General features: G+C 41.0%; 1 protein-coding gene across 1 annotated transcript; it reads left to right on the forward strand.

Moving 5' to 3' along the window:
- The first annotated feature begins 1,319 nt into the window (after positions 1 to 1,319).
- Positions 1,320 to 19,506, forward strand: LOC311140385 (aldo-keto reductase family 1 member B1-like). The gene is made up of 10 exons (XM_084175419.1): positions 1,320 to 1,544; positions 13,853 to 14,020; positions 15,859 to 15,975; positions 16,274 to 16,351; positions 16,614 to 16,736; positions 17,429 to 17,535; positions 17,819 to 17,900; positions 18,020 to 18,103; positions 18,195 to 18,277; positions 18,527 to 19,506. The coding sequence occupies exons 1-10, from the start codon at positions 1,479 to 1,481 to the stop codon at positions 18,567 to 18,569; spliced, it is 951 nt and encodes a 316-aa protein (XP_084031545.1). The 5' UTR covers positions 1,320 to 1,478; the 3' UTR covers positions 18,570 to 19,506.
- The last annotated feature ends 15 nt before the right edge of the window (positions 19,507 to 19,521 follow it).

Genomic DNA, 19,521 nt, shown 5'->3' on the forward strand with positions numbered 1-19,521 from the left:
AATTCTCAAAACGACATTGGTAGAGAAATTAACATTAAATTCTCTGGCAATAGCTCTGGTGGGCATTCTTGCAGTTAGCATTTCAATTGCATCTGTGGCATTGTGTTGTGTGACAAAACTGCACATTTAAGAGTGGTCTTTTATTGTCCCCAGCACAAGATGCACCTGTGTAATGATCATGCTGTTTAATCAACTTCTTGATATGCCACACCTGTTAGGTGGATGGATTACCTTGGCAAAGGAGAAATGCTCACCAACAGGGATGTAAACTAATTTGTGCACAACATTTGAGAGGAATAAACCTTTAATGCATATGGAAAGTTTCGGGGATCTTTTATTTCAGCTCATGAAACATGGGACCAACACTTTACATGTTGCGTTTATATTTTTCTTCAGTGTAGTAAAGACTAGTCTATATTATACTCCCTAATCACATACTTTAGGCTTTATCTTAGTCTTTTTCTTATTTTTGAAATAAGAATATTGATGGCAATGCAGTTTTTTTCTTTCTTGACCACATCTCTTCCTCACATTTCACACAAATATAGACATCTTAGTATCAATACCATATTAGAATTTAACCTTTTGACTTCATGCATGTATCACTAAATGCATAATTTCAGTTTTTCCTTGGAGTTCAGTATTCCATGGTGTAGTATCCATTATATGCCAGTTAAAGGTACAATCTGCAGTTCAAACAATAACAAAGCGGCCACACCACCTCTGAATTGGTAAATAGCTTAGGGGTTGGGGCTGGAGAAATGTTACCACTCTCAAATTCATAGAGAGAGCTATGGATGCAAGGACTGAGCATCCATAAGGTAAAAGTGATAGTTTTAACCCATGTTTTGAGGCAATACAGTGTTTACAATCAAAGGAGTAAAACAAGCTTATATTTTGAGTTCTGATGCGGTAAGACATTTTAACTAAGCTCATGAGGCATTTCTTAGTTATATTATTGAAGAATCAATGGGTATATGAATGTTAAAGTTTAAAGAATCGTAACAATGTAGATTTCCCCTTTAAGTGTTTGATTGCCAGCTGAACGGTGTGGTAATGTCTCCCTCTAGTGCTTGTTACACATAGTGCTTGAGGTGAAGCAAACATTTCTGATGAAGTGTCAGAAACAAATTGATAGCAATTTGTGAAAATGCTATTAATAAACTGTTTTGGTTCAGGATTCTGTTTTATAAACAACTCATTCGTATTCTGGAAATATTTAATATCCATCTGCAGGTTTATGTCAAAGTAGCCTGTATGACGCCAATGTAAAATCATTAATAAAGAGAGTGAAGGTGGCACTGTTGTCCAAGATGTTTACTTTTGAGCGAAATAGAATTCCAGACATAAGCAATCGATGTGTGGGTTGGCTGCTGTACCATTCGTAGTCTGCACTGTGCGCTGCACTTGAGGTTGGACCAGCATCGTCTGCAATTGCAACAAAGTATCTAAAGGTATATTTTGCAACAAAGAGGACGATGGCAACATCCATGAAATTGAACAGCGGTGCAGACATGCCCATTCTCGGTCTCGGGACGTGGAAGGTTTGTTCTAAATTTAGCAAGTAATCCCCTTTACTTGTAGTTTGTCAAGAAAGTTAGCTATGCTACTAGCTAGCTAGCTCCAACTTTTTGTGTTCTTGGTCTTTGAGCTAGTTAGCTACTTTGGAAATTACAGAATGGTATGCATTTATGACAAATGAATACGTAGCTTTCTCTCTTCCGTTATTAATGTAAGTATAATATCTTGTCAAGTACTTTTCTCTCTCTATACATTTGAATCCACAAGGGAGGGACCGAAGGCTACTGGTTATTATTTTTTTATTTTTTTATTGGACCATCCACCATCCCCTCTTCGAAGGACAAAAATGATTTTGTTTTTACAGCTTTTTCTTTTTTGTTACATGTACATTTTACATACATGGCACCTTTTTTTTTTTTTACACAGTAGTTACATAGCAAAATGTAGTTACTTGACACATTACATCTGGATACATAGTACTTAAACCCATCTGGTATACATTATTTATATACAGTGAGGGAAAAAAGTATTTGATCCCCTGCTGATTTTGTACGTTTGCCCACTGACAAAGACATGATCAGTCTATAATTTTAATGGTAGGTTTATTTGAACAGTGAGAGACAGAATAACAACAAATAATCCAGAAAAACACATGTCAAAAATGTTATAAATTGATTTGCATTTTAATGGGGGAAATAAGTATTTGACCCCCTCTCAATCAGAAAGATTTCTGGCTCCCAGGTGTCTTTTATACAGGTAACGAGCTGAGATTAGGAGCACACTCTTAAAGGGAGTGCTCCTAATCTCAGTTTGCTACCTGTATAAAAGACACCTGTCCACAGAAGCAATCAATCAATCAGATTCCAAACTCTCCACCATGGCCAAGACCAAAGAGCTCTCCAATGATGTCAGGGACAAGATTGTAGACCTACACAAGGCTGGAATGGGTTACAAGACCATCGTAAAGCAGCTTGGTGAGAAGGTGACAACAGTTGGTGCGATTATTCGCAAATGGAAGAAACACAAAAGAACTGTCAATCTCCCTCGGCCTGGGGCTCCATGCAAGATCTCACCTCGTGGAGTTGCAATGATCATGAGAACGGTGAGGAATCAGCCCAGAACTACACGGGAGGATCTTGTCCAATGATCTCAAGGCAGCTGGGACCATAGTCACCAAGAAAACAATTGGTAACACACTACGCCGTGAAGAACTGAAATCCTGCAGCGCCCGCAAGGTCCCCCTGCTCAAGAAAGCACATATACAGGCCCGTCTGAAGTTTGCCAATGAACATCTGAATGATTCAGAGGAGAACTGGGTGAAAGTGTTGTGGTCAGATGAGACCAAAATCGAGCTCTTTGCCATCAACTCAACTCGCCGTGTTTGGAGGAGGAGGAATGCTGCCTATGACCCCAAGAACACCATCCCCACCGTCAAACATGGGGGTGTTTTTCTGCTAAGGGGACAGGACAACTTCACCGCATCAAAGGGACGATGGACGGGGCCATGTACCGTCAAATCTTGGATGAGAACCTCCTTCCCTCAGCCAGGGCATTGCAAATGGGTCGTGGATGGGTATTCCAGCATGACAATGACCCAAAACACACGGCCAAGGCAACAAAGGAGTGGCTCAAGAAGAAGCACATTAAGGTCCTGGAGTGGCCTAGCCAGTGTCCAGATCTTAATCCCATAGAAAATCTGTGGAGGGAGCTGAAGGTTCGAGTTGCCAAACGTCAGCCTCGAAACCGTAATGACTTGGAGAAGATCTGCAAAGAGGAGTGGGACAAAATCCCTCCTGAGATGTGTGCAAACCTGGTGGCCAACTACAAGAAACGTCTGACCTCTGTGATTGCCAACAAGGGTTTTGCCACCAAGTACTAAGTCATGTTTTGCAGAGGGGTCAAATACTTATTTCCCTCATTAAAATGCAAATCAATTCATAACATTTTTGACATGCGTTTTTCTGGATTTTTTTGTTATTATTCTGTCTCTCACTGTTCAAATAAACCTACCATTAAAATGATTGACTGATCATGTCTTTGTCAGTGGGCAAACGTACTAAATCAGCAGGGGATCAAATACTTTTTTCCCTCACTGTGGTGGGGGAAAAGTATTTAGTCAGCCACCAATTGGGGGGAAAAGTATTTAGTCAGCCACCAATTGTGCAAGTTCTCCCACTTAAAAAGATGAGAGTCCTGTAATTTTCATCATAGGTACACGTCAACTATGACAGACAAAATGAGAAAAAAAAAATCCAGAAAATCACATTGTTGGATTTTTAATGAATTTATTTGCAAATTATGGTGGAAAATAAGTATTTGGTCAATAACAAAAGTTTCTCAATACTTTGTTATATAACCTTTGTTGGCAATGACACAGGTCAAACGTTTTCTGTAAGTCTTCACAAGGTTTTCACACACTGTTGCTGGTATTTTGGCCTATTCCTCCATGCAGATCTCCTCTAGAGCAGTGATGTTTTGGGGCTGTCGCTGGGCAACACGGACTTTCAACTCCCTCCAAATATTTTTTATGGGGTTGAGATCTGGAGACTGGCTAGGCCACTCCAGGACCTTGAAATGCTTCTTACGAAGCCACTCCTTCGTTGCCCGGGCGGTGTGTTTGGGATCATTGTCATGCTGAAAGACCCAGCCACGTTTCATCTTCAATGCCCTTGCTGATGGAAGGAGGTTTTCACTCAAAATCTCACGATACATGGCCCCATTCATTCTTTCCTTTACACGGATCAGTCGTCCTGGTCCCTTTGCAGAAAAACAGCCCCAAAGCATGATGTTTCCACCCCCATGCTTCACAGTAGGTATGGTGTTCTTTGGATGCAACTCAGCATTCTTTGTCCTCCAAATACGACAAGTTGAGTTTTACCAAAAAGTTCTATTTTGGTTTCATCTGACCATATGAGATTCTCCCAATCCTCTTCTGGATCATCCAAATGCACTCTAGCAAACTTCAGACGGGCCTGGACATGTACTGGCTTAAGCAGGGGGACACGTCTGGCACTGCAGGATTTGAGTCCCTGGCGGCGTAGTGTGTTACTGATGGTAGGCTTTGTTACTTTGGTCCCAGCTCTCTGCAGGTCATTCACTAGGTCCCCCCGTGTGGTTCTGGGATTTTTGCTCACCGTTCTTGTGATCATTTTGACCCCACAGGGTGAGATCTTGCGTGGAGCCCCAGATCGAGGGAGATTATCAGTGGTCTTGTATGTCTTCCATTTCCTAATAATTGCTCCCACAGTTGATTTCTTCAAACCAAGCTGCTTACCTATTGCAGATTCAGTCTTCCCAGCCTGGTGCAGGTCTACAATTTTGTTTCTGGTGTCCTTGGACAGCTCTTTGGTCTTGGCCATAGTGGAGTTTGGAGTGTGACTGTTTGAGGTTGTGGACAGGTGTCTTTTATACTGATAACAAGTTCAAACAGGTGCCATTAATACAGGTAACGAGTGGAGGACAGAGGAGCCTCTTAAAGAAGAAGTTACAGGTCTGTGAGAGCCAGAAATCTTGCTTGTTTGTAGGTGACCAAATACTTATTTTCTACCATAATGTGCAAATAAATTCATTAAAAATCCTACAATGTGATTTTCTGGATTTTTTTTCTCTCAATTTGTCTGTCATAGTTGACGTGTACCTATGATGAAAATTACAGGCCTCTCTCATCTTTTTAAGTGGGAGAACTTGCACAATTGGTGGCTGACTAAATACTTTTTTTCCCCACTGTACATAAACCAAATCAAGCTGGGCAATTGAATTGGGAAAACAAGTCTGCCAACAAACCAATGTTATCAGTAAATAACTAGAATTAACTGTAAATGACCTAAAGTGACATATTGGGGTGAATTTGTCCGAATCATGCTTCAGCACAGTGTGGCCTATCCATAAACAGTGTAAGACATTTAAATTCCATGGTTTACTTTATGTTGTATAGTCCCACAGTGAGATTGTACCTCAATAAGTCAATTGGGGCCTTTCTCAGTAGTCTATTTTACACATGCGTCAAATAATTGCCGTAACCACTGATACAAGTTGACATCTTTCATCTTCCTTGTGGTTTTGTGTAGATATGGAGTTGGGCAACTTCTGCCTACAGTGTGAATCACCTCTGGCACAAAAGAGGACCCCTCAGCCAGCTTCAGCTGCCCTGGCCAATGCCTGTCTGAATGTCTGTGTGTCATCCCTATGTGTTCCCAGGTTTTCTCCAGACATGACGCTTGGTATTCAGGCCAAAGACTTAAATCTTGGTTTCATCAGACCAGAGAATCTTGTTTCTCATGGTCTGAGTCCTTTAGGTGCCTTTTGGTAAACTCCAAGTGGGCTGTCATGTGCCTTTTACTGAGGAGTGGCTTCAGTCTGGCCACTCTACCATAAAGGCCTAATTGGTGGAGTGCTGCAGAGATGGTTGTCCTTCTGGAAGGTTCTCTGGAGCTCTGTCAGAGTGACCATCAGGTTCTTGGTCACCTCCCTAACCAAGGCCCTTCTCCCCCGATTGCTCATTTAAGAAGGAAGGAGGCCACTGTGTTCTTAGGGACCTTCAATGCTGCAGAAATGTTTTGGTACCCTTCCCCAGATCTGTGCCTCGACATAATCTTGTCTCGGAGCTCTACGGACAATTTCTTCGACCTCATGGCTTGGTTTTTGCTCTGACATGCACTGTCAACTGTGGGACCTTATACAGACAGGTGTGTGCCTTTCCAAATCATGTCCAATCAATAGAATTTACCACAGGTGGACTCCAATCAAGTTGTAGACACATCTCAAGGATGATCAATGGAAACAGGATGCACCTGAGCTCAATTTCGAGTCTCATAGCAAAGGGTCTGAACACTTAATGTATCTGTTTTTTTATTTTTTTATATATTTGCAAAGATTTCTGAAAACCTGTTTTTCCTTAGTCCTTATGGGCTATTGTGTGTAGATGAATGAGGAAAAAGTTTTATTTAATCAATTTTAGAACAAGGCTGTAACGTAACAAAATGTGGAAAAAGTGAAGGGGTCTGAATACTTTCCGAATGCACTGTAGGTGTCAACTGTTTAGTAAATTATAGACAAAGACATTAATTCCTAAATTACTTAGGGCCATTTGACCTCTAAATATGGCTAAGTAGTGTTATGGATGCAACTGGCAACAAAAGCCCACAAGTGCCCAATAGTATATTACCACTGGCAAAATGGACTCCTTGTCTGGGAGGGCAGAATATCCTCTACCTAATAGAGGGACCTACACACAAACAATGGCTAACACAGACACAGACCCAAGTCAAGTGCAGAAAAGGCCAATTGTTCCAAATGGGCAGGCTAAAACAGGCATCACCCGTGGAATGCAGATAGGTGGACAAAATAAAATAAAAATTCCCGTCTTCATCCAACACATTTGTCCAGTGTCTGAGATAGAACGGGCAATTATCTAGCACCAGTGTTCTGCAATGCTGGCGACAGAAAATATAAGGGGTAGTGTTAGCATTATGCACAGAGAGAGGGATAGGGAGAGAGGGAGGGAGGGAGAGAGGGAGAGAGAGGGGGAGAGAAAGAGAAGTGGAGAGAGGCAGCCAGAAGCTTGCCAATTACCTCTCCATGTGAAAGAAGGGATGATGAGGAGAAGGGCCGTTGCTTAGGGCCCACACACTTCTCCATCCCTTCCACCTCACTGCCACCTCTCCTTACCTCCCTATTAGAGGCCCCTTCCCTTCTAGTCTCTGCTCTGTTTATTTCTCAAAGCTGTCTCTGAGTGTGTGGAGCCGTCTCTCCACTGCCTGATCTCTAAAGGGGAACACATAGGGATGACACACAGACATTCAGACAGGCATTGGCCAGGGCAGCTGAAGCTGGCTGAGGGGTCCTCTTTTGTGCCAGAGGTGATTCACACTGTAGGCAGAAGTTGCCCAACTCCATATCTACACAAAACCACAAGGAAGATGAAAGATGTCAACTTGTATCAGTGGTTACGGCAATTATTTGACGCATGTGTAAAATAGACTACTGAGAAAGGCCCCAATTGACTTATTGAGGTACAATCTCACTGTGGGACTATACAACATAAAGTAAACCATGGAATTTATATGTCTTACACTGTTTATGGATAGGCCACACTGTGCTGAAGCATGATTCGGACGAATTCACCCCAATATGTCACTTTAGGTCATTTACAGTTAATTCTAGTTATTTACTGATAACATTGGTTTGTTGGCAGACTTGTTTTCCCAATTCAATTGCCCAGCTTGATTTGGTTTATGTACAGTGGGGAAAAAAAGTATTTAGTCAGCCACCAATTGTGCAAGTTCTCCCACTTAAAAAGATGAGAGAGGCCTGTAATTTTCATCATAGGTACACGTCAACTATGACAGACAAATTGAGAAAAAGAAATCCAGAAAATCACATTGTAGGATTTTTTATGAATTTATTAGCAAATTATGGTGGAAAATAAGTATTTGGTCACCTACAAACAAGCAAGATTTCTGGCTCTCACAGACCTGTAACTTCTTCTTTAAGAGGCTCCTCTGTCCCCCACTCGTTACCTGTATTAATGGCACCTGTTTGAACTTGTTATCAGTATAAAAGACACCTGTCCACAACCTCAAACAGTCACACTCCAAACTCCACTATGGCCAAGACCAAAGAGCTGTCAAAGGACACCAGAAACAAAATTGTAGACCTGCACCAGGCTGGGAAGACTGAATCTGCAATAGGTAAGCAGCTTGGTTTGAAGAAATCAACTGTGGGAGCAATTATTAGGAAATGGAAGACATACAAGACCACTGATAATCTCCCTCAATCTGGGGCTCCACGCAAGATCTCACCCTGTGGGGTCAAAATGATCACAAGAACGGTGAGCAAAAATCCCAGAACCACACGGGGGGACCTAGTGAATGACCTGCAGAGAGCTGGGACCAAAGTAACAAAGCCTACCATCAGTAACACACTACGCCGCCAGGGACTCAAATCCTGCAGTGCCAGACGTGTCCCCCTGCTTAAGCCAGTACATGTCCAGGCCCGTCTGAAGTTTGCTAGAGTGCATCTGGATGATCCAGAAGAGGATTGGGAGAATGTCAGATGAAACCAATATATAACTTTTTGGTAAAAACTCAACTCGTCGTGTTTGGAGGACAAAGAATGCTGAGTTGCATCCAAAGAACACCATACCTACTGTGAAGCATGGGGGTGGAAACATCATGCTTTGGGGCTGTTTTTCTGCAAAGGGACCAGGACGACTGATCCGTGTAAAGGAAAGAATGAATGGGGCCATGTATCGTGAGATTTTGAGTGAAAACCTCCTTCCATCAGCAAGGGCATTGAAGATGAAATGTGGCTGGGTCTTTCAGCATGACAATGATTCCAAACACACCGCCCGGGCAACGAAGGAGTGGCTTCGTAAGAAGCATTTCAAGGTCCTGGAGTGGCCTAGCCAGTCTCCAGATCTCAACCCCATAGAAAATCTTTGGAGGGAGTTGAAAGTCCGTGTTGCCCAGCGACAGCCCCAAAACATCACTGCTCTAGAGGAGATCTGCTTGGAGGAATGGGCCAAAATACCAGCAACAGTGTGTGAAAACCTTGTGAAGACTTACAGAAAACGTTTGACCTGTGTCATTGCTAACAAAGGGTATATAACAAAGTATTGAGAAACGTTTGTTATTGACCAAATACTTATTTTCCACCATAATTTGCAAATAAATTCATAAAAAATCCTACAATGTGATTTTCTGGATTTTTTTCCCTCATTTTGTCTCTCATAGTTGACGTGTACCTATGATGAAAATTACAGGCCTCTCTCATCTTTTTAAGTGGGAGAACTTGCACAATTGGTGGCTGACTAAATACTTTTTTCCCCACTGTATATATATATATATATATATATATATATATATATATATATATATATATATATATATATACACACACACAGTACCAGTCAAAAGTTTGGACACACCTACTCATTCCAGGGTTTTTCTTAATGTTTTACTATTTTCTACATTGTAGAACAATAGTGAAGACATCAAAAGAATGAAATAACACACATGGAATAATGTAGTAACCAAAAAAGTGTTAAACAAATCAAAATAGATTTTATATTTGAGATTCTTCAAATAGCCACCCTTTGCCTTGATGACAGCTTTGCACACTCTTGGCATTCTCTCAACCAGCTTCACCTGGAATGCTTTTCCAACCGTCTTGAAGGAGTTCCCACATATGCTGAGCACTTTTGGCTGCTTTTCCTTCACTCTGCCGTCCGACTCATCCCAAACCATCTCAATTGGGTTGAGGTCGGGGGATTGTCGAGGCCAGGTCATCTAATGCAGCACTCCATCACTCTCCTTCTTTGTAAAATAGCCCTTACACAACCTGGAGGTGTGTTGGGTCATTATCCTGTTGAAAAACAAATGATAGTCCCACTAAGCCCAAACCAGATGGGATGGCGTATCGCTGCAGAATGCTGTGGTAGCCATGCTGATTAAGTGTGCCTTGAATTCTAAATAAATCACATAGTGTGACCAGCAAAGCACCCCCACACCATAACACCACCTCCTCCATGCTTTATGGTGGGAAATACACATGCGGAGATCATCCCGCGTGGCGCAGTGGTCTAAGGCACTGCATCTCAGTGCTTGAGGCGTCACTACAGACCCTCTGGTTCGATTCCAGGCTGTATCACAACCGGCCGTGATTGGGAGTCCCATAGGGCGGCGCACAATTGGCCCAGCGTCGTCCGGGTTTGGCCGGTGTAGGCCGTCATTGTAAATAAGAATTTGTTCTTAACTGACTTGCATAGTTAAATAAAGGTAAAATAAAATTAAAATAAAATCCGTTCACCCACACCGCGTCTCATAAATACACGGCAGTTGGAACCAAAAATCTCAAATTTGGACTCCAGACCAAAGGACACATTTCCACCGGTCTAATGTCCATTGCTTGTGTTTCTTGGCCCAAGCAAGTCTCTTCTTCTTATTGGTGTCCTTTAGTAGTGGTTTCTTTGCAGCAATTCGACCATGAATTGTGGTCCTCTGTAGCTCAGCTGGTAGAGCACGGCGCTTGTAACGTCAAGGTAGTGGGTTTGATCCCCGGGACCACCCATACACAAAACAAATAAATAAATGTATGCACGCATGACTGTAAGTCGCTTTGGATAAAAGTGTCTGCTAAATGGCATATTATTATTATTATTATTATTATTATTATTATGAAGACCTGATTCACACAGTCTCTTCTGATCAGTTGCTGTTGAAATGTGTCTGTGACTTGAACTCTGTGAAGCATTTATTTGGGCTGCAATTTCTGATCATCAGAGCCAGTTTCATCATAGCGCTTGATGGTTTTTGCGACTACACTTGAATAAACTTTCAATGTTCTTGAAATGTTCCGTATTGACTGACCTTCATGTCTTAAAGTAATGATGGACTGTTGTTTCTCTTTGCTTATTTGAGCTGTTCTTGCCATAATATGGACTTGGTCTTTTACCAAATAGGGCTATCTTCTGTATACCCCCCCCCCCCCCCCCCCCCACCACCTTGTCACAACACAACTGATTGGCTCAAACAAATTAACTTTTAAGAAGGCACACCTGTTAATTGAAATACATTCCAGGTGACTACCTCATGAAGCTGGTTGAGAGAATGCCATGAGTGTTCAAAGTTGTCATGAAGGCAAAGGGTGGCTATTTGAAGAATCTCAAATATAACATATACCGGTATTTTGATTTGTTTAACACTTTTTTGGTTACTACATGATACCATATGTGTTATTTCATAGTTTAGATGTCTTCACTATTATTGTACAATGTAGAAAATAGTAAAAATAAAGGTAAACCCTTGAATGAGTAGGTGTTCTAAAACTTTTGACTGGTAGTGTAAGAGAACGTGAATCATCTGCATTTTTAACCCCTTGATATTATTGTTGGATCTGATTTTAATAGCTAACATTTCAACGGACATAACAAATAGATATGGAGACAATGGACAACCTTGTTTAACTCCTCTTGACAGTTCAATACTTCGAGAAGTAACCATTATTTACTATTTTACACTTGGGCTTACTATACATAACTTTTACCCATTTGTATAAGAGATTCTATGCTATGAAGACCAGGCCTGGTTTCTTTGATGTTTCATAGTGTTCTATTGTTTCAAGTAATTGTCTTATATTATCTCCAGTGTATCGTCCATGTAAAAAACCTGTCTGATCAGGATGAATAATATCCGATAAAACCTTTTTTATTCTATACCCTATGCATTTTGCTAGGATTTTTGCATCACAAAATTGAATTGTGCTATCAGGCCTGGAGTTTTTCCGGACTGAAACGAATTAATTGCATCAAGAAGTTCCTCCTCTTTAATTTGGCCTTCACACAAGTCTTTCTGTAAGGTTGTTAATTTTACATTATTATTAGGAAAAAAATCATTACAGTTAACATCATTCAGTGGAGATGGAGGAGACTGAAAATGCAAAAATATATGCTTAAAATATTTTGCTTCCTCTTTCAAAATATAAATCGGTGAATAATGGATGACTCCTTCATTTGTAACGAGTTTCTGTAAATTCTTTTTGGTAGCATTTCTATGTTGAAAATTCTAAAATAATTTGGTGTATTTTTTTTACAATTTTCTATCCATTCTTTATTTTTGTAATACACTGAGTGTACAAAACATTAAGAACACCAGCTCTTTCCATGACATAGACTGACCAGGTGAATCCAGGTGAAAGCTATCATCCCTTACACACTTGTCACTTGTTAAATCCACTTCAGTCAGTGCAGATGAAGGGAAGGAGCCAGTTTAAATAATGATTTTTAAGCCTTGAGACAATTGAGACATGGATTGTGTATGTGTGCTGGGTTTTTCACGCTCAACAGTTTCCCGTGTGTATCAAGAATGGTTCAGCCAACTTGACACAACTGTGGGAAGCATTGGAGTCAACATGTGCCAGCATCCCTGTGGAACGCTTTCGACACATTGTAGAGTCCATCCCCGACGACTTGAGGCTGTTCTGAGGTGTAACTCAATATTAGGAAGGTGTTCTTAATGTTTAGTATACTCAGTTTATATTACCCTTGATTGTTCTGAAGACACATATGAAAGTATCCCATACAATAAGGTGATCTACTATACCAATGTTATGCAGGAAAAAGTCAGTTATAAATTATTCTGTCTTGGTTAAAAACAGCTTGTCATCCAGTAGGCTTTGATTAGACTCCAAATATCCCCCCCACCCCCCCACCCCCCGCTCACGTGGACATTCGGTAAGAGTTATGTGGATGCCAGTAAGATGATGGTCCGATTGCATTCTGTCTCCTATCAACACTTTTTAAACTGTTGGTACCAGCGAGAAGGACACAAGAAAGTAGTAAGACGACTAGATTGATAAAGCCTCCATGTAAATCTCACTAGGTCAGGGTTTTTAAGCCTCCATATATCCACTAGTTCTAATGTGTACATGATAGTCATGGTCTCCTTAAGTGCATTAGGGTGATCGTTTTTTGTGTGATTTCCTTTACGGTCCATTGAAGTACTTAAAACTGTGTTATCTCCCACCATAATAATAGGATCGATAGATTGTTATAAATATTTTCGAAGAAGTATAGATCATCATTAATTGGACCGTATAGATTAATGAGCCAGATCTGTTTATCGTCCAATAGCATATTTAAAAGGATCCACCTTCCTTGCGGATCTGTTTGGACAGTGCACATTCGGATCAAAATGATTGTTAATTAATATCATCACCCCTTTTGAGTTTATTTGCCCATGACAGAAATATTTCTTCCTCCCTGTCCTTTTTCCACACAACCTCATCTGTAGTTGTAGAATGAGTTTCCTGTAAACAATATATATTATATTCCTTCTCTTTTAGCCAGGTAAAGACTGATAGTTTTTTTTTTTTTATCTGCTAAGCCATTACAATTACAGCTAGCTATACTTATTTCACCACTTACCATAATGAGATACACATTTCAATTATACTTACCATAATATATGCCTGTAAACTTACTACCAAAAAGTACCATGATAATCACGCTGCTTGACACCCTGAATTTATCCGTACTTACTAATACTACCAGAATCAATGCCATAATATATTCACTGCTAAACATACTGTAGCTGCAACTGACTCTAAGTAGACCTCCAATTGTCTTTCCAATATCCCTCCTGGGAAAGCCTCCCCCATCCCAGAAGGGTCTGTTGTCCCTGATACTATCATACCACCCCCGTACCGTAAGACACCTTTAGCATCCTAAGCACACCTTCAACCGCCGATTGGCTACTGAAGATCTTAATAATGTTGTAGTTGAATCATTTGAAAGAATGAATCATTCTGTTTCCCTCTCCCTCCTCTGTACCAGTCCCCTCCAGGTAAAGTAACTGATGCGGTGAAAACGGCCATAGCTGCAGGCTACAGGCACATCGATGGGGCCTTCATCTACCAGAACGAGACAGAGGTGGGAGAGGGCATTCATGCCATGGTCAAGGAGGGGGTGGTGAAGAGAAAGGAGCTGTTCGTGGTCAGTAAGGTGAGATACAATGTCACTGTCTGCAAGACAGTTTTCTGTGGTCTCAAGTTTGTACCACTGACATTGCAGTGAGAAGTTGAACCACTCTTTAATATGCTACTTAAAATAAACAACTTGATATCAAAGCTATATGATTGAAATGATCAAATCTTGGCTAGTGAATTTGTGGTTTAGATTTAATTGAGGAAATTGGGTGGTAGTTACAGTGAGGGGAAAAAAGTATTTGATCCCCTGCTGATTTTGTACGTTTGCCCACTGACGAAGACATGATCAGTCTATAATTTTAATGGTAGGTTTATTTGAACAGTGAGAGACAGAATAACAACAAAAAAATCTAGAAAAACACGTCAAAAATGTTATAAATTGATTTGCATTTCAATGAGGGAAATAAGTATTTGACCCCCTCTCCATCAGAAAGATTTCTGTCTCCCAGGTGTCTTTTATGCAGGTAACGAGCTGAGATTAGGAGCACACTCTTAAAGGGAGTGCTCCTAATCTCAGTTTGCTACCTGTATAAAAGACACCTGTCCACAGAAGCAATCAATCAATCAGATTCCAAACTCTCCACCATGGCCAAGACCAAAGAGCTCTCCAAGGATGTCAGGGACAAGATTGTAGACCTACACAAGGCTGGAATGGGCTACAAGACCATCGCCAAGCAGCTTGGTAAGAACGTGACAACAGTTGGTGCGATTATTCGCAAATGGAAGAAACACAAAATAACTGTCAATCTCCCTCGGCCTTGGGCTCCATGCAAGATCTCACCTCGTGGAGTTGCAATGCTCATGAGAATGGTGAGGAATCAGCCCAGAACTACATGGGAGGACCTTGTCAATGATCTCAAGGCAGCTGGGACCATAGTCACCAAGAAAACAATTGGTAACACACTACGCCGTGAAGGACTGAAATCCTGCAGCGCCCGGAAGGTCCTCCTGCTCAAGAAAGCACATATACAGGGCCGTCTGAAGTTTGCCAATGAACATCTGAATGATTCAGAGGAGAACTGGGTGAAAGTGTTGTTGTCAGATGAGACCAAAATCGAGCTCTTTGCCATCAACTCAACTCGCCGTGTTTGGAGGAGGTGGAATGCTGCCTATGACCCCAAGAACACTATCCCCACCGTCAAACATGGAGGTGGAAACATTATGCTTTAGGGCTGTTTTTCTGCTAAGGGGACAGGACAACTTCACCGCATCAAAGGGACGATGTACGGGGCAATGTACCGTCAAATCTTGGGTGAGAACCTCCTTCCCTCAGCGAGGGCATTGCAAATGGGTTGTGGATGGGTATTCCAGCATGACAATGACCCAAAACACACGGCCAAGGCAACAAAGGAGTGGCTCAAGAAGAAGCACATTAAGGTCCTGGAGTGGCCTAGCCAGTCTTCAGACCTTAATCCCATACAAAATCTGTGGAGGGAGCTGAAGGTTCAAGTTGCCAAACGTCAGCCTCGAAACCGTAATGACTTGGAGAAGCTCTGCAAAGAGAAGTGGGACAAAATCCCTCCTGAGATGTGTGCAAACCTGGTGGCCAACTACAAGAAACGTCTGACCTCTGTGATTGCCAAAAAGGGTTTTGCCACCAAGTACTAAGTCATGTTTTGCAGAGGGGTCAAATACTTATTTCCCTCATTAAAATGCAAATCAATTTATAACATTTTTGACATGCGTTTTTCTGGATTTTTGTTGTTGTTATTCTGTCTCTCAATGTTCAAATAAACATACCATTAAAATTATAGACTGATCATGTCTTTGTCAGTGGGCAAACGTACAAAATCAGCAGGGGATCAAATACTTGTTTCCCTCACTGTACGCAAGTCAAGCTTCTTCTCTTTTCAGCTGTGGTGCACATTTCATGGGAAGTCTATGGTGAAAGAAGGCTGTCTGAAGACTCTAAGTGATCTCAAACTAGACTACCTGGATCTTTATCTGATACACTGGCCCATGGGCTTTCAGGTGAGACTAATACCATTTTAACACTATCTCACTTGGAGCCAACTTGAGCAAAAAAGCTACATCATTGGTTTATGGCAGGGGTATTCAAATCCAAACCTGGAGGTATGGCGTGCTGCTGGTTTTCTGTTCTACCTGATAATGTCCCAGGTCTAAATCAGTCCCTGATAAGAGAGTAAGAATCAAAATCAGCAGTAGAACTGGCTTCAAGATCCAGATTTGAATACCCCAGGTTTATTGTGTTGTAAAAGGAGTGTCTTATGACTTTTATAATTGTTTAACTACTATTGTTGTTGCACAGCCTGGAGAAGCCCTCTTCCCTACGGACAGCAATGGAAATAATATCGATGATGGGTCCAAATTCCTGGAGACATGGGAGGTGAGTCAGTGAGAGAGGACGCATCCTCTAAGACACTATAGGATACTGTATAGTTCTCTTCAATTGAACATCACTTAAACTGGATTATATTCATTAGACAGCAAACGGACTGAAACAGGGACTACCTGGTCCAATAAGAACCACTCACTTTTGTTTTCTGTTGTGTGCCCTAATTAATACAACCCTGAGTTTATTGTAATCTATCACACTTTGGTTATGCCATATTGACTTGTGTCTAATCTGATGTTGTCCTGTATACTAGGGTATGGAGGAGCTGGTGGATGCTGGTCTGGTCAAGGCTATCGGTGTCTCCAACTTTAACAAAGACCAGATTGAATCCATCCTGAACAAACCAGGCCTCAAGTATAAACCTGCCAACAACCAGGTACTTACTTTCCTTCATTACTGAATGAGTGTTTACTAATAGTGATAGTCACTCAAAAAGCTCACAAGCCTGGGATCAACACAATACATTAATTTAGAAGAACGTTGAGGGATACAAGATACAATTAACATCACATAAGAATATAGGATCAGCATTGTGTGATTCTCAGACTTTTCAGAACACTGAGCACCCAACGCTTGTTTTAAACCCTCCCTCAAAGGGCAGAGGCCTCATTGTCAATATCCCTGCCCCATTGTCTTATTCACAGTGACAGCTTGGTCAGATAAAGGCCAGTTTAGTGCCTTATAGTCAGCCTCTTTCCCTGAGGCAAGGCAGCAATGCTTTGGTGACCTTATATTCCTGCTGTTTTCCAGGCACATCTATCCCAATAGACATCCTAATTAACGGGACATATCAATCTGATTATTTGAGTGGACACACCCTCTTGTGCTTTCTATTGTCACCATACTGAACAGCTTCCCAGGCCTCCCGAATAAACTGCATAACTTTATGGTGCTTATTTAACAGTAATACACAATTAATTAATTAAAATCCACCATATAATTAAATTATGTATGTTTAGCAACATAAAATACCACCCCACTAATTCTCTGATACTACAGTACATCCCATGTGTTGTAATAAGAACTGTATGTGAAGTGAATAACCTCACAAACGATTTCTACTGCCAGGTTGAATGCCACCCGTATCTGAACCAGGAGCAGTTGATCAACTACTGTCACTCTAAGGGCATCTCTGTGACAGCCTACAGGCCCCTGGGGTCCCCAGACAGACCATGGTGAGTACATACTTGAACTAATAATACCTAAAAGATATACACTGAGTATACAAAACATTAAGACACCTGCTCTTTCCATGGCAGACTGACCAGGTGAATCCAGGTGAAGGCTATGATCCCTTATTGATGTCACTTGTTAAATCCAATATTGCAACTCAATATTAGGAAGGTGTTCCTAATGTTTGGTATACTCAGTGTACATTCACCTGTACATTAATTATGAACATACACAGCCATTTACAGTTCTCCCTGTGAAAAGATTGTAACACTGTGTCAATAACAGGGCCAAACCAGAGGACCCTTCTCTGCTGGAGGATCCCAACATCAAGGCCATCGCTGAGAAGCACAAGAAGACCTCTGCCCAGGTACAGTACTCTAATACTCTTTTCACATTATAGAGCCAACCCGAACCATACTGATATTTTCTTTAACCTGTGATCACATTTACATGTCCGCTTTTCTCTCTCTGTCATCCTCTCTTCAGGTCCTGATCCGCTTCCATATCCAACGGAACACGATTGTGATTCCCAAGTCTATCACCCCCACACGTATCCAGGAGAACTTCAAGGTATTATCCCCCATAAATTTGAAGAGGTGTGTCATCTGATTTAGTTCACACCTGTGGGTTTGGGGTAATTGTATCTTTTTGAACCATGCAGGTGTTTGACTTTGTGTTGAGCGACGAGGAAATGAAGACCATTCTGGGCTTCAACAGGGACTGGAGAGTCTGCCCAATGACAGGGTGAGACTACGTGGTTTATTTTGACCCATGTACTGTATTTTACTGTATACACACTCTCTGCAGAGGCTCAAACTGTTTAACAAGTATTATGAGGTTCACCTAAATTTCAGTCAAATCATCATTTTAATGTGATGATGACAGCTATGTTTATTATAGTGTTACTTTTCTTTGAATGCAAATATAATACATATTTATTTGATTTCTGAACATGTGAACAACTGTTAATTTTGTTTTTCCTTTGTCACCCAGGAGCATGAAGCACAAGGACTACCCCTTCAATGCTGAATTTTAAGGAAACAGTGGATTCACAAAATTACATCTGGTGCTGTGGCTTGCTTGAGATGTCTGCTCTCGCTCTGTTCTCGTTTAGATTCATTCTTATTTCTCCCTTTAAGACAATGTGCATAAATAGCCGTCCTTGAGCTAGTTTCTAGCAATTACAGACTGTGATTTAGTATCTGTGTGTTGCACAATGCAGTTGCAGTATTGTATTTCTCATGAGATATACACTCTGACCTATATTATTGCCTTCTACCATAGCTTAATACACAATGGTCATTCTTTTTCAACAATCATGGAAACATCATTTGACATAAGATCGATATTAGTGAAGTGTAAAAAAAGCTTGTGAGTTTGGTTACTGGTTTGGGTGGAAATCTGGAGCCTTGGATTTGCTAACGCACAATAGGGTTTTTGTGGCTTCTCACATGACTCTGTTTGTGTCTCTTTGGATTTGAGTCTCTAATGGTCTCCACATTTACAGGCCATATAATAACCATATGACTTTAAAGAATCAATGTTAACCACAATAATTCATAGTTCTACCATAGGAGCTTGGTATGTCATACCTGGTTTTACTGTAGTAATGATGTACAGTATTACATATCAACTGTGAGATATTTCATTTAAATCCATCTGGTTTTGTTTCAGGGATAAAAACAGCCAAAGAGTGGAAAATTGGCATATAGAAATAGTATAGACATAGCTTATCCTGATAGTACATTGTCCTGTGTGCATGAAGATATTATGTTGAACACGCCTTCCCTCAAATGCCTAGTCATATGAGCCCTTTGGCCTAGAATGAGTCATCCACACTCCTTGCCTTACAGGATGATAAAGCACTTATACTCATTGACTTTGACTTGTGTGTTGAAACTGTTGTGAAATTCCCATTTCCCTTTTGTGAACTGTTTTTATTTTTTAATATAAAGCTTTCTTTGCTTCAGTCATTTTGTGTGCTTATA

This window comes from Coregonus lavaretus (assembly GCF_964263955.1).
Source record: "Coregonus lavaretus genome assembly, chromosome: 13".
Classification (NCBI taxonomy): Eukaryota; Metazoa; Chordata; class Actinopteri; order Salmoniformes; family Salmonidae; genus Coregonus; species Coregonus lavaretus.

Coding starts and splice junctions, on each gene's coding strand:
- LOC311140385 (XM_084175419.1), top strand. CDS start 1,479: ATGGCAACATCCATGAAATTGAACAGCGGTGCAGACATGCCCATTCTC. Junction 16,352..16,613: donor AATTCCTGGAGACATGGGAG/GTGAGTCAGTGA, acceptor CCTGTATACTAG/GGTATGGAGGAGCTGGTGGA. Junction 18,278..18,526: donor AGAGTCTGCCCAATGACAGG/GTGAGACTACGT, acceptor TTTGTCACCCAG/GAGCATGAAGCACAAGGACT.